Here is a 16,653-nt window from a genome sequence, read left to right as displayed (position 1 = left end):
AATAGTCAGTGAAAAATCAAAATGTTTCCTTAAGAAAAAAAGGGCTTTTGTTTGAGCTAAAAATAAGTCTAAACACCCTGTTCTTTACCTGAATGCTCAAAACCAGCTGTAGGTAGTAACCATGTAGGAACAAACTACAGAGGGCACTGTTGTATCAGTTATCAAGAGTTACAATGGTGACAGGGCCCAAGAACAGAAGACTGTCAGGAAAATAAATAACTAACTAAAGAAAGAACCCGGAGTTAGGAGAGCATGCAAATGCACTAAACCTAAAACAATAATAAGGCAAAATGACTGAAGCTGTATTTCTGAAGGAAAATGGATTGAAAAAAAAGTTCACATAACAGACTGTCAAGCTGATAGGAATACTGCAGTGAACACATTTGGCACATTTTCCTTTGTAGTACTTTCCATGGAAAAGGTAACTAATCATAGCGCCGCCTTATCCTTTGCAAACAGCAACCTATTACTGGAATTCCACTCATAATCAATATGAAGATGAGTGATGACTGTTATGCAATTCTTCCACAGGCAGAATTTATCAACAGAAATAATATCTCCATACTGTACAGTCCTTTTACAGTGTAAAAGGACAGTTCTGTTTTATTCCTTTTCATAATGACAGTTACAAATCAATCATTTCTGTTTTGAAAATGGTAACATTGGTGCAATACAAACCAAATGAAATCCCAGCCTTTCCAGAAGAATTACCTCTAAATATACTGATCAGAAATAGTAAGTGTCCAGTTGAAAATAATGTAACCATGCAATTGCTGTAGATATGACATTCATATCAAAGGGAGGGGATGTTAAATAAGTCAGCTTAAATAACTTAGTAATTGTATATGAAAGCAAAATGATTTTTACAAAGAATGAGCTTCAGAGATAAAAATATTTATGAAGGCAAATTTGATATGTTTTACTGTTCATTTATATGAAAGCTCACCTGTTCTTGATTGTATTTTATTAGAACTAACCCTAATTACATTTCATTAAACACTAATAAATTTTAAAACATATATTACCACTGCCTAATGAAAAGTGTAAATAATATAAAGCAGCCAGTTACCTCAGCACAGAACAAGATAATTCATTTTTTTATATTTTTAATTTTTATCCTTAAAAAGCATGATGAAGATGCAAAGTAAGAAACCAAAGTACTGAAATAAGATATGGATAGTACCATCTATTTAAATGGAACTATAGAGAAGAAAGGTGTTGCTCTTTTTCAACAATCTGGTGGCAAAACCCACAAGCAGCATGTTTTACAGTACTACAGCAAAAAACATAGAACTTTTATGAACATTGACTCAAATTCACATTTAAAGAAGAAAGGCTACATGGAAGGTATTTTCAAATTAAGTTAGGCAATAACTTCATAATAAACCAAAGAATAAATGTTAACAGAGAAAATGCTCAAGCAAACAAAACTTCTACCAGAAAATTGTCTACAGCTACGTGAATGAATGAACAAACCAAACAAAACCAAAACCACAGATGGTGCCTGTGGATACTCACTTACATCCACATGCATAAGAACTGTGATGCTAACTGTGGGGGAATTGTGTCTCTAAGCATGCAAAGACAAGAGGTATTACATGAAAGGAAACTGCCACAGAAAATGAAAATCCAGTATTTTTTTTTAATTGCAAAACCAGACAACATAAATGTATTTACCAAGCAAGTTCCCAGTTCCTTCACAGACAGTGAGACCTGGAATTCCTTCTAAGTGATTTAAGTAATTGTTTCAAGGAACTTGTTAATAAAAGATAAATAAAAACAAAAACTAATGTGCATGTCAGAAATGGGTTTCATCCAGGTTTCACCAGCTTTGGCTTCCAAACAGGCCCTGTACGTGCAGTGTTAAGTGGAAAATTTCACTAAATTTCAAATTTGTATATATTCTGTCTTTGGCCTAATTCTGTTTCTAAATCAGAATTATTTTGAAATTGCTGAACATACTACCAGTCTAGTAATCTGTTTAGCTCTTGGTTTTTATTAGCATTGTTTCTAGCAGTCTAGTTTTGCGAAAACAAAGTTTCATCTTTATTGCAGGTATTAATAAAATTTCACTAGTATTACTTTTATACTCCTTTTGAAGTGTATAAGATTGCAGGCAGGCAGGCAGGTTGCATGCATGTAAAAAAATCTATAGTTCGTTATATAGACATTATTAAAAAAAGAAATGCATATTAACCTACTAAACATACACTACAACACTAGGCTAAAATAGGTGAAGTTCCCAAGTTAAGATACATGTTTGTTCTATGTAAAACTTAACAGCATTTTAACTCAGAAATGTTGTAGTTCATTCCTACAGATGTGCAACTGGATCTAAATGGGGCTGTTACTTAGGCTGTTGAGTCTATGCATGTCACTTAAATAAAATTCAAACCATGAAAAAAGTTTTGATAACATTTACAAAATTGACTTAAACATCTTAATGTATTTTTCCATTGAACTACAATACTGAATGCCAAAATGTTAATAGATAACTCTCTAAATATTCAAGATATTTAACAAGATATTTGAGGTTCCTTTCTCCCCATGCAATACAGCACATTAAAACCAATTTTACTATCGTAATTTATTCAAAGCTTGATTATGAGCAATAGCTGTGAGAAGAAATACAGCATTGTTGATTCATATACAAGCATTTCACTTAACTACATTGGATAATAGCAGTGCTCCTAAAGGAGTATAAAAGCAAAGTGATTAGAAGTCATTACTGTTAATTAGCATTCACTTTATGTTGATAGGGATGAACCTCTTCTGTGCTGAACAAATGGAAAGCTTTTATCTGAAAGTCTGCCAAACCTGGTCAAGGTAGGCACTGAAACAAAGTGTCAGTGACCAGTAAGTAGAATTCAAAACAACAATAACAAAAAAGCAAAACAAAATCTAAGGATGTATCATCATCCAATTAGTGAGATTCAGTTTTTAAACAGGAAAAGGTTTGAAGGGAATGAGTAAAACTGGAAACTCATACTTCACATTCTGCAATCTCACTGATAAAAGGAGGAAATGTGTGTTTATCAAACTTGCTGCGAGTGCACGGTTCATTTGGTGTCCTGTAAACAATGCCTGGCTGCCTATTTCCAAATGCATGTGAGAATCTTGCAACACAGAACATCATATTCAGCAGGCAAGGTCACACTAGAAATGCCCTGGAAATGGGAAATTAGGAAAACCTGGCAATCAGAGGTTTAAAGCTGACCAGAACAAGCCCTCAGGCTTGCTTACCATCTTTCACCACCAGCCTGACTGTCTCTGTTTATTCAATATTAACACAACAAGACTGAGAGTGAGTGAAAACAACTCTGCACACCTAACAGGGAGAAATACAGTGACTTTCTTGTTTACATAAAGCTCAACATTTCTCACGGTAAGAAACAACCTCAAAGATGTTGCTCAAGATCCCCTTCTGGAAAAAAAATTGACCCTTCCTGAACAGTTCAGATGAGACATGGAGAATGACAGGCATCCTGTTGATGAAAAAATTTCCTTGTTCCCATCTCATTTTAAAATTCTATCTAAAAAAAAAAAAAAAAAAACAAAAACTAAACAAACCCTGTCTTGTGAATTGAACAAGATACATAATTATTTTTATACTGCTTAAAGCACTGCCAACTATGCAATTACTTCTTACCCTCTTCCCTTAAGTCACACTCTTATTCACCCCTGATGACAATGGTCATCCCCTAGCTGAAGGAAACTACAGAGCTCCACTCCAGAATTAATTAAAGGAAAAAATAAGAAGTTGATTAAAAAAAAAATCGTTGAACATGATGCGTGCAAAGGGACAATTCAAATTCTCAGAGATAAAAATCCAGTCATTGTAAAAGGTAGAGGAACTTAGTCTATGCCGCATGAAAAACCACAGCAAATATTTTGTCTCAAAAACAAAAAAAAAATCTTACTTTATGAAGAAGCATGGTTACTTATTTCCTGTCAGTGTAGGTAGCCATTTCATACAATTTCTAAAAGTTCACATTTAATTTTCATGTCTAAAGGCAAAAAGAAATGTGCTAAGAGATATGGTCTCCAAATGTTCATCTAATCAACATGAGTAGTAGAGGGCCCAAAAAATATATTTCATTGTTATACCTATCACTGTTCCCCTAACTAGGCACTGAAGATTTGTTAGGATGTTTCTACAATACTGATGTTACAATTTCACTTGCTGTACATAAATTCTATGTTCCAATTGCTGAATTATATATAAAGTTAATCTATCAAACTATCAAGGCCACAGTATTCTTGACTTGCAATAATCTTAAAATACAGGGGAAAAAATTAATGAGGAGTGATTATTTTGGAAATTCAGCATAAAGACAAATACCTCTTCCTATAATTTAATCTTTCTCAAAAATTGAGAAACATATCTTTGAGGAATTAGTCTATACATCTGCAAATAATTCAAATCGTAATAGGGAAAATATCAGATTTTCTTAAACTGAAAACATAGGAAATGATGACTAGAATAGAACTGTTCTGCACACTTCTGAACTCTCTGAATCCCATCAGTAAGAGGGGGCAGCTACCTACTTTGTCTGAACGTATAAACTGCAAAAAGTTTGGTGGACAGCATGCTGAGGTCCTCAGATTACAGATTCTTTAAGTCAGTCAGGATTCCATAACTAATAATACTTAGATCTTTAAGACTCCTCAGAAAATCTGCAAACCTTAATTTGTATGAGTTAAGAGTACAGTATTAGTCTTTATCAGGTAAGTACTACCACTGATGTCACGGGGACTACTGAGAACTGACTAAAATGGACACCTAAAAGCCAATTGACTATTTCTAAATACTGTTTCTTTTAAACACATTTTATGACAATGAAGCAATGCCTGCAGTAGAAGACTAAGTTATATTTATTCATATATTTTTTTCCTGATGGGAGCATCTAGACATTTGGCTGTACAAAAGCTGCAGAAATTCAGTCATCAGACTGAATCCAAGAACTCGTTTTTCCCGTTGGCCACAGCAGCTCAATTCTGGAGAAAGGTGAAAGGAAGACTGTTTCCCTAGCATGGAAGACTATTAGCAATAATGAGGAACTGAAAGTTTTATCTTCTATGAGGGAATTAATCCCCATCCAAAGGCCACAGAATAAACTTGTATTTCATCCATTCATCTCAAACCCTGAAGAACTGTTTCCTGAAGAACTCCAGGTCTTAGGGAGTTTCACTGAATAACGATAGGACCTAAGTTACCTCTATTCCACCTGAACCTGCACAGCCAAAGTACTTTGTCTGAGACAAAATATCATCCTTAAATAACATCTAAAATTACACAGCTATTGCAATTTTAATTCTCAGACAGGAATACTTCCCGTCTTCAGTAAACATCAGTTTGGGTCCATTTCAAAAATCATGATCCTGTCCTTAAAAAATAACTATTAAATACAGGAGTCACACTGTATTATTAAGTTCTTTGTGGTTGTAACTAAAAAATGCTTCTTATTCTTAGTGACTGAGTTATAAGATCACTGCTCCAGAATGTGACAATATTTTAGAAAATAAATTTTCCTTTTTTCCCTTTCCACATTACTGATAAAATTAAACAGTGCCACAAGCAAAGGCTATTATTATTCAAATGTTTCATATATCCAATATATCCAACATATCATATCCATATATCCAATATATATCCAATATATCAATTCTTATTTTTCAGCTAATGATCAATGGATGATATCATAATTAATAATCCTCAGTCCTGAGATCCAATATATTAATTTCTTTCAAGTGTAATCTTTGGGTTTTTGTAAGCTTGCAGGTTCTGAACCCACAAAGTGCACCACAAAAAGAACTCTGACGGAACTAACATATTAAATCTGAAAATGCACTGAAAATCAACTTACAAGCTTTATAATAAACACGAGTAAATATATTACAAAGAAACTATATATAGAATAATTTTTTTAAATACTAATTTCAAAAAACCCAAGTACTGAAAAATGTTATTGAAAAAGATGAAAAAACAGCTAGAAAAAAAAAAACCTACATTTTTATCAAGTTCAAGAGTTCTATAAATTACTCCAGCTGTAGAAACTTACCAAATAAAGACAAAGACTTCACAGAGCAGGATAAGGCAAGAAACTTGGAAGAGGACAGAACTGTCTACTGAAACCCAGAACTGAAATAAATTATCTTGCATTGGTTTGTATAGTCTGGAAGCTGCTACAACCACTGCCCTAAACAAAAGTTTCAGCATAGTTCTGTGAGATACAGAAAACAATCCAACATTCAACTCATCTAACACCACTTCTGTATGTGCTTGCATAAAACATCAATGTATTATTTGGACAAGATCATAATTACATTGAAAAGGGGAGAAAGCAGTTAAATATGTCTACATTGAGGAGTATGTTGTAGGAAAGTTTCATAAAAATGCCTCCATACTCCAGTCTTTCCAACAATTAAAGGGAAAAAACCCACAGTTTTCCCACACATTTCCCCGTTTCAAGGACGGCACCATGATAAAACCCTGAAGGATAATTTAAATAACTAAGAAACTCTAGTGCTTACATGCTTTGCTGGAACAGCTCCAATATGCAAAGCAATAAACATGGATAAACAAGGGTATTGGTAATTCATGTTCAGTAACATTGAAAGTAGATTAAATTATTCCTTAGAGTTCACAATTTACATGTCTCACGAAGTAAATATTCTACTATCAGGTGAGAACTGCATAGTAAGATACATTTAGACATCATATAAATACTCTGATATGTTTCACAATACATATTGAATACACAGAATATAAACCAGGGCATTAGGCAGCTAAAAAATAAATATAAATTTCCTTCATACCTATCAATCATCTGGGTTTGTGACAATAAAATTAGCAGGTTTACAGTCACCGGCAGTCAATATCGCTTTATGAATCCCATGGACTAGAACAGGACTGTAGTCCTGGGTTTCCAAGCACTGCAGAGGAATATTTAACTTTTTAGAAATCTTGTTCCAATAACTTCGTTATTAAAAACATCAAATACATTCAAATTCACACTAGTTTTTCAAATGTGTTTTAATTTTTTACTAAAGAATTACTTGCAATACAAGTGTTCTTTAGAAACTGAAAGTGAGGCACACTGTGGTTTTGATCTAGACACACCCTTCCTGTATTGTTGGGCCCAAACCATTTGACAGAAAACCAGAGCTATGTTAGTTTGACCAGTGTTTTGAAATTACGTCCACTCAAGGATGCGTTTTGACAAGGCTTCCGCAGAGTTCCTCCTCTTCCCTTCAACAGAATGTAAATTGAGCTCTCTGTTTAAAACTATTAATGTGTGGAGAAAAAAAATCCTAAAACGAAATCCTCAGTGATTAAGACTTACATAGTAAAGCTACAAAACTGCAGTGACAAATAAATATGAAAAAATAAAAATTTTTTAATATTTCTATACAGGAAAGAAATAGTTATTTAGTTCCAGACAACTTGATAACATCTCTTTCAACTATAGTTATAATTATCATGTACAAACTTCCAAAGCAGAAGTTGTCAAGATTTAACATTAGCATTAATTTATGTCAGGCATCCATTTCTCCAAAGACAGCAAGAATTGAAAAGGAAGTATCATCTTAATTGCCACTAATCTGCCCATTTTTAATTAAATTGATCAGTAATTTATTATCTTACCCAGTGGCAGAAAGCTGTTAGTATGCAGCTTTAAGAGAGAGTATATACTAGTCCTTCTAATTTCTAATACTATCATGGTTCAAAAATAATTTAGAACTGCTGTACCACACTTCTTTCAATTCCCGTACTGCATGATATGCACATTCCATTTAAAACCTCCATGAAGAACTCTAGAGCATAATCATAGAATCGTTTAGGTTGGAAAAGACCTTTAAGATCATCAAGTCCAACTGTTAACCTAACACTGCCAAGTCCACCACTAAACCATGTCCCTAAGTGCCACATCTACATGTCTTTTAAATACTTCCGGGGATGGTGACACTACCATTTCCCTGGGCAGCCTGTTCCAGTGCTTGACAATACTTTCGGTGAAGAAATTTTTCATAATAGCCAATCTAAACCTCCCCTGGCGCAACTTGAGTCCATACAGCCTACACGCACTGTTCTCCTGTTTCGTAGTCTCATACTCCAACACAGGTGTGTGATCTCAATTTTACTTTAGAGGAAGATGACTTCCCTGCTAAAAATATTAGAAGATGTACCATTCAACTCCAACATGGTTCAGGAAGCACTCTGCACTCAAACCACATTCTTAGGTCTTATCTGCAAGTTAATTTTTTTTAAACTGAACAAAGAATAAGCCTGAAGCTTCTAGGTTCATGAATCTCAACTCTCATTTCAGTGGAGAAAAGGGGGCTAGCAAATGTCCAGTACTTTAACTGAGGACTATAAATATCTTTAGCTGAAGTTTCAGAAAGCAGTCTACCAGTTTGATCAATAAAATTTAAATGTGTATTTACTTTTTTAAAAATAGCAACTGATATGATTTTCTGAACATTGCATTGTTTTAGTACTGTGCACTGCATTCATCAACACAATTAACTGCAATAGACATAGCATGTTCATTCAAACTTCGTGTAAAACCTCAGGAGTCAATGGGAGGTTTTCTGTTTATTTCAATGAGATCTGATTTAATTCCGGTGGCAAATTAAGTAGTACATGAAACATTTTGGGAAAGAACAGAGAATAAATTTCAAGTGTTTTAGGAAATACGCTTACTGTCTCCCTTTAATTGGTTTTACAGCTAAAAAGGATTGATATATGTTATTGCTATTATATGACATATTAGAATATAGTTACAGGGCTACCAGAATAAAAATTATCATTGTAAAATATTCTGTAATACTTCGTGAATGATCTGCAACATACAAACAAATAACAGATTCTGGTTTACAGAGCAAAAGGGTACACAAATGGAAATGTCTAGACATTACTTTCCATACATCAATAAATGCACAAAACCCGAAAGATCTCTCATTCCAGTAATCAAGCAACGCATTATTTCAAATATGAAACTACATAAACATTTTATTTATAGATAATTTTTATAATTATGTTTTTTGCAATATATGCTGAGCACCTGTTACAGGTGTTTTTATTAAATAGGAACAAGGTTTTGGCTTGAAATGCGGATTAACAAGTCTGATGCACATTGGGGACAAAGCAATGAAGTTAGGCTATATGTTTACAGTGCCAGGAAGAACAAAGGAATAGAAATATAACTTGTAAGAGTATAAGTGTTCAAATTTTTTCTCAAAGCTTTCCTTAAATACCTAAGTGGATCATTTACTTCAATTCATAAATGAGTTAAGCAGCATAATTCTCCCCAGTTATTTAATTCTTTTCATTCAGCATACCTTAACAAGTTTCATGAGGCGGTAAAGGTCTTCAACTTCATCTTCCTGACATGCGATATACACTCTTCCAGTATTTACACTGGTACCCTTTATGATACCACGATAGAGTGGCAAATCCAATGCATCAGCATATAGGTCAATGGCATGGTGTCCTACTGTCTGATACATATAGCTGTCCAATTCATCAGTCTGCCCTGCCACAATTAAGAAACAATCATATTAGGTACATTATTTCAACAATTACAGATAATCACAATACTACAAAGCACTGAGAAAATCTAAATGTTAATATTTTTCGGTTCACAAACAGATGTTTGGTGACAATACCTCTATAAACATGGAAAGAAAAAAAAATAGATTTCTCCACCTAACAGACATATGGAGAGGAAGACATCTGTCACAAACATGCTGCCTATTTGGAAATTGTGGTGTCTATTTCTTCTTTAGTATTCCTCCCTGCTTCATCCCAGAATCTCATAACGGTCCAATCCTGCTCCTATTTATATGGTAATTTTAACAGGAACACAGTTCAGAGGCACAAACCCAGATGCATTTCAACATACTCAGAGCAAGAAATTTGGAATGCACTGCAATGCTGAGCATAAGCAATAGGTCGTCAAAATTTCCAAAAACTTTACTGTTAAAATTGTTATCATGGTCATCAAGAAAGAAGAGGAGATTATTTCTGCTGAAGTAGAATAAAAGTAGACCGCTACAGTGTTTTGACATTGCTTAATATACAAAAAGAAAAGGAAATCTGTTATAATATCCAGGCCTTTTCTACCTTCACTCCTTTTAAAAATTAAGCTCGAAATGAAATCAACTCTTTGCTGCTATTTCCTTAAGCAGGAGAAAAAACTAACTGAATTTTCTTACAAGCACTTTGTAGCTAGCAGATAAGAAAAAAAACAGCTAAAATGCAGACATCATGGATTTGAATTAAATCTCAAACTACATGATAAACCGTTTACATATAAATCTTCCAGATAATTTTTCAAACAGATTGATAAAGCAATACATCATTATTGGTGAAATCTCCACTTTGTTAAAAGCTAACACAGTTCACTATATCAATGCTAATTTGTAATACTGGAACTTCTCTTAATTTACACAGACACATCAAGCATCTCTACTGTATACCTACGTAGCGCATCTTGCAAAGAGAAGTGTCTGTAACATTGATCAAGATAACTAATTTGTGATGTAACAATTAGGCCATGTCACGTTTGATGCCATACAACAGATATGCTTTTGCTCAAAACAGGCAAATCCAAACCCATAATCACAACTAACCAACCTAGACCAGAAGAGTTGACTTAAAAGAAAACTCAGTGTTTTTCAACATACGTGAATATGACAAGGTCTTTAAACTGATATTCAGTTCAGAATACAGAGTTTCTTTATTAATTGAGACTCTCCAGGCAACAGTGGTACAAGATAAAATAAAATGAATGGCATAGAATCCGCTCTTGCCTGAAGCACCTCAATTAACTTTCCACAAAATTTCCAACTACACACTTAAAGAGAGCATTTTATGATTTAATGACAATATTCTACATTTCTGATGTGGATAAATTAGTTTAAAGACAACATATTTCAAAAAGATTAGAGATGATTATGTCCTAGCTACCCAGAAAATAAATTGTTCCTGTAGTCCCTAGCATTTGCCAGTTCCGTCTGTGACTCATTTGTGATGGCAGCTCCCTTTTTCCTTTACTTTCTGTGCATCTTCCTACCATATAGTTACCAGACATCATACTTAACTGTTTTAACATATGTTGAACAGTTAACCTACATTAACATACTTTAACATTCTCCTCTACCAACTGGGAAACAACTCACTCCCTTTTAAAGTCTCACTTCAAGTTCAAATTATGCTCTAGTCCAACACAGAAGTACTCACCCTCTCACCTCACCACTGACCTAGACTACCTGAGTTTCTCCCATTCTCTTTCACAGAAATAAGTCTAGGTGCAGCCTATGAGGAACTGATCAGAAAACTGGTCCATGCTAAAAGAAAGGAAAAAGGCGGGAAAAAGAAGCGCATCAAGGTCAATTCCGAACCAGATCAGTTCCTCAATCCAGCTCACAAATGCTGGGCTAGAATAACGGAGGAAGATATACAAGGCTAAAAATTAATGAGCAGCAGCAAAACTGCATATTTTTGGCAGCTGGAGTGGTTTATGCCAGTTTAAAGCATTTCTAGAAATATAGTGTTTGTTTTGTTTGATGATATCCTCTACCACCTTTTACTATTTGTGCTACTGAACTCACACAATCCCTTTATCTACCACCAGGAATATTCGTATTCTCCCTTTTTCAAATTGTGTAAGCCTTTCTTTTACTGATCTTCATCTTCTTGTGTTCTTTCCCCTTTGAGGAAAAATACAGTTAATGCGCCTCCATAGCATTTTGTTTTTTCTACCTCTTTTAAGATTTCTAGATTGCCCTTCAACATGAAAAACTATATAAAAACACATAAAGGACCTTCATTCAGGCACAGCTGTTCCTCCATTGTTTCTAGTATAAAAAAAAAAAATATCCTGTAAGAAATGTGGCTTTCATACCTGTGTTTTTGGCAGGTCTTAAATTGGCTAGAGCAACAATCTGGTGCCCAGCAGCAACACACTGCATCATATTATAACAGCTGTCCTTCCCACCACTGTAAGAAAAAGAAAATAGTGGCAATTAAAAGTACTGATAAAAGTTTTAGCCCCTTATGACTTTTGCCTAACTACTTAAAAATTAATATCATTGGAGCTGGTTATAAAGCTTTGAAATAAAAAAAAGTTGCAAAATATTAGCAGTAGGAAAAGGATGATTTCACCTTACAACGTTTACTATATGTATATGAAGAACTGCCACTTACACTAGAATCCCTTCAGAACAAGGACTGTCTTCTATTCCAGAGACAAACTACTCTCTACTCATTACTAGATAACTTGGATTAAAAAAACAGTATCTACTCCAGAGAGTTGCCAGCATTAGCAATCTTTTTAAATGAAGACTGTCATGTTAGGAATAACATTTATCCTTCATAGGATACTTTGCCTAAAGTTTCAACATTTTAAACATACTCCCCATTCTCAAAAGCTGTTATTACAGGCAGTAGGTTCAGCTGACACTGCATTGAACATACAAATTTTTTACTGCATATAACTGCAAATAAAAATAATTATTGCTGATTAAAAAAAAAAAACAACAGAAAAACAAACAGAACAATATTCTTCTCTGAGGCCAAGAGATGATATTCTAACACAGAGATTACAATTAATTTTGACATTCATTCAAGATCTAATGGAACCTTTTCCACTATCAGTGAGGAAAGTATCCTGCTCTCCTGGTGTAACTGAAATATAGTATTTTTCATGGATTTTAATCACTGTCAAAAGAAATATTACAGTCTAATGATAAAACTAAGAGTGCTCTAGACTACACACTGCTTACAAAATCCACGTTCAGACTCACAGCCTTCAAACTACAACTGCAGTTGGAGTTTCTGTGTAGTTTCTTTAAATGCCAAGGCACAAAAACCAATCCAGAGCAGGGACTGGAACAGAGACCTAGACCAGCTCTGTAATACTGCATCTTGCCTTAGAGTCACTGAGACATGGACAAGAGAACAGATAGTACAAGCCGTCCTCGCTACAATAGACTGTTGGTTTCCTTGTGACCACACTACTACTAACAATGTTCTTCAGCATTTCCAATGTAAAAGTTCCCACTTTTATCTAGCCCTCTATGGTAAAGCTTAAAAGTGTGTTACAGGAATGTAACCATACAGCTATTCCCCTCAATTTCTGCTTTTATACATGCCAAAATTCTGTATGCTGACCTTAATTTGCTGTATAGCTCAAACCTAAAGTAGAAATACTATAAATAACACGGCATCCTTTCGTACTTAAAAGATTTTTGAAAAGCAGTTGCTTTTGTTTCAGTGCTATAAAAGTAAATACAAATATGATAATAAATAGATTCCTAATTTGAGGTTCCATCTCTACCTGACATTATTCTCATGCATACTTACAACTTACTTCTAACCTACATACGGTCAAAAAAAAATTTTAAAAATCATATATTCATTAATTCTGGATACTGTGCTTAATAGCTTGAAAACATAGATAGTGTTCACTTCATAATGTGAAATTTCAGACATAACAGAATCATAATGACACATAGGCTCTGTTCTTTCTCAATTACTTCATCCTAAAAAATAAAAGCCTCCCCCTAGTTCTCAGTTCAACTCCAAACACAACTTCAGAAAAATAATTATATGACAGTAGATAATTGCCTATGCTGTTTACAGCATTTCAATATTAATTTTTTTAAATCTAAAATTAAAAAGGCACTAGAATGAATCTATTAATCTTTTCAATTAATTTATCAAAAAAAGAGAAATGTTAAGATGAGGCTACATTCAAATTTCCCACATTAGACCACGGATTACTTGCTTAAAATTTGTAGAGTGCTCACTGGATCACGTTACTGTACTGTTATTTATCTTCTATGTTACTGTTACCACGGCCCTAAAAACTAACGATACCAAGAAACAAAATGAAATGGTGTCTACCTACAAGGCCTTCCACTCTAACTGTAAAACACATGATGGTTAAGACCAACGAAGCCAAACAGCCGATGCTGTGGGAGGAAGGTGGACTCAGCACAGTCCCAGTCTGGCTGTTGTCTAATAGACTGTGACACAAAAAAAAGAAAGAAAAAAAGCTTTAAGAAGAGAGATGAAGGCAGGTACTGAGGTAGCCTGGGGACTCCCCTCAATTCCTATCACAGAAAAAAATCACGAGGCCTTCTTGTAGAAAACTGTATGAAGTCGGGCCACAGGTTGGGTTCATTTTGACAATGTTGCAAGTATGTTAACAGGCAGGCTTATAAACAAACAAAATACCAGCAGAAAAAAAATATGGTAACCATAAAGATATGGGTCTATAAAAAACTTCTGAGCAAAATTCCTTTCTATTGACAAGTGTAAACATTTACAGCAAGAAAATTCTAGAAGAATTCAAGAGTTGAAAACCATCATATTTCAGGTAGAAGAGACTGGCTTTAAAAGGTCTATGATTTAGCACAAAACACAATACAGGGTTTACCGCACCTTAAAGCAAGACTATCAACTTTAAGCATGGCCAACATTTTAGAAGAAAAAGAAACAGGTTAAAGTAGTTTTATACATAATCCTGACCTTTTCAAAAGTAAGAAGCACTTTTCAAATACTTTTTTTTCCCCTCTGATCTTTGAGGCTAGCTCTGTTACAAAGATTTCAGACACTTTGATGTCTCCTTAAAACTCTTCTTAAAACTATTAGTGAAACTAAATCCATCCTTGTAAAATTGCCCATTAAAATAGCAATTGTGTTAGAAACCTGTTTTTAGGATTTTATTTCATCCTGCCTTTTAACACATTCCTCTGCTTAGAGAATATCAAAATAAATAAACCTGGACGACAAAATCTTATCTATAAATCAAATAAAAGCACCAAAGCTGATTTTCCTACTCTGTATTTAAGCAAATCTTGAAAAACATAGGTCTCACTTGCTGTATTTTTTCTTCTTTGGATGATGTTGGAATGATTTGCAATTGTTGCAGCCAAACCCCAATTTCAACAAGGTTTGATATTAGACATTGCCTGAGAGAATTTAATACATTAAATGTTAAGACTTCAGTAACTAGTTATTGCACCCAAAAATAAAAATAGACTGCTCACATCCACACAATCTTTTTCCATTTACAGGCTTCCTAGCTTGTTGGGTTTTAATGAACTACTATTTCTCAAGAAAAGAACACACCTATCCTTCTCAGAAAAATAAAATTATGTTAATCTATTTCTAAAAAAATACAGAAAGCCACTTACAGTACAATAACTGCAGAAACTGACTAAAAGCGGTGGAAGTATGGGGGCAGCAAATAGAGCAGCCCCTGACAGGGCTGTATCAAACTTCAACTATTTAAATGAGTGAGCTTCATCTTTTTAAAAATGAGCAAAATGAAATCTCTCTCAAAAGACACACTAGAAAATCTACCGTTAAGTCTTCAGAAAATCTACCCTGAGAGATCTTAAGATACTTGGAAAGGAAAAAGCAAAGCACCTGAAAATTCAGCTGCAAATGAGCAGAGCTCCCTCTAACTGAAGGGCATTGGGTAGAGGCTTTGCACCCCGGGGACGGAGCTGCCCCCGCCGCCTCCCCACACACCGCCGCCGGCGGCTCCGGCGGCTCCAGGCCCGCCGCCCCGGCTCCCTCCGCGCTGGAGGCGCGCTAACGCGGGAGACCGGGATAAGGAGCAGGCGATTGAGGAAATTAATTTTGGGTGTTGTTTTGGGTTTTTTTTTTTTTTAAACTGACACTAGTAGTTCTTGAGCGTCCCGGGAATAAGGGGAAAGCAGATAAGAAATTGTTACAGCTTCACCCTGCCCACAGGCAGGGATCGCCTCACGCCGGCACCCAAACGCAGCAGCAGAGCGAGCAGGCAGCCGGCTGAGAGAAAGACTCCGCCGGAGCCCTCTGGCTGCGCGCAGGGAAGGGGGGCGGCGGGACGGGCGGGCAGAGCCGGGGCAGAAGGGTGCCCCAGGCAGCGCTGGGTGGAGCGCGACCCCCGGGCTGCTCCTGCGCGGGCGGGCGGGCGGGCTCGGCCTCTCCCCGCGCCCTCCCTCCGCCTGCGGGGCGCCCCTCGCTCGCCCACAGGGGCGCTCCCTCAGCCCGTTACCTGATTAAAGCCACTACTCTCATGTTGCTCGCGGGCCGGGGGGCGGTAACGCTAACAGGGAGGTGCGTGACAGCTGCCAAACGCAGCAGGGAAGGAGCCCGGCCGTCCCGGGCCGCGCACGCCGCCGGCTCCTCCGTTGCTACCGCTACCGCCTGGCCGCCTCCCCTCAGCGGACCCTCCTCCCGGGGCAGGCCGGGAGACTGCCTGAGCAGCTGGGAGGCACGGCAGGCCTCCGCCTCTCCGCGCTCGGGAGAGGCACGCTGGCTCGGTCGGGGCCCTGAGAGCCTGCCAGGGCGGCGGAGCCCGGGCGCAGCCCAGATGAGGGCGGCGCGGAGGGCGCGGCCGCGGAGGCAGCGCGCGGGACGCCTATGGAGGGCAGGGCGGCCGCGCTGGTAGGCCCGGGCGGGCCGTCCGCCCGCTGCCGGGGCTGCCGTGTGAGGCAGGCGCGGCAGCGGGCTCGCACCGGCTCCCGTGCCGCTTCCACCTGCCCGCCTTTTTCCTTCGTGTCTACAGCGAACAGCAACGGATCTGTTCTAAGCGATTGCTGTGTAGGGAAAGGGAGCCACCGAGTGAGGTGGCCGGTCCGTCCCCT

At 36.8% G+C, this 16,653-nt stretch overlaps 1 protein-coding gene across 1 annotated transcript in view; it reads right to left on the bottom strand.

Annotated features, from left to right (window-relative positions):
- DPH6 (diphthamine biosynthesis 6) overlaps positions 1 to 16,362 on the bottom strand; it is a 214,869-nt gene extending 198,507 nt beyond the window's left edge. The window contains exons 1-3 of the mRNA XM_087746813.1: positions 16,062 to 16,362; positions 11,913 to 12,007; positions 9,346 to 9,539 (exon numbers count right to left, since the gene is read on the bottom strand). Coding sequence (XP_087602939.1) covers positions 9,346 to 9,539; positions 11,913 to 12,007; positions 16,062 to 16,084 — 312 coding nt within the window. The 5' untranslated portion in view covers positions 16,085 to 16,362. The remainder of the gene's footprint in view (positions 1 to 9,345; positions 9,540 to 11,912; positions 12,008 to 16,061) is intronic.
- Positions 16,363 to 16,653: the final 291 nt, after the last annotated feature.

Source organism: Nipponia nippon, unplaced genomic scaffold, assembly GCF_047370975.1.
Source record: "Nipponia nippon isolate SJK-2023a ecotype South Korea unplaced genomic scaffold, ASM4737097v1 scaffold_10, whole genome shotgun sequence".
NCBI classification, from domain to species: Eukaryota; Metazoa; Chordata; class Aves; order Pelecaniformes; family Threskiornithidae; genus Nipponia; species Nipponia nippon.
Note: the sequence above shows the minus strand (reverse complement) of the source record. Positions and strands in the feature narration are given on the sequence as shown.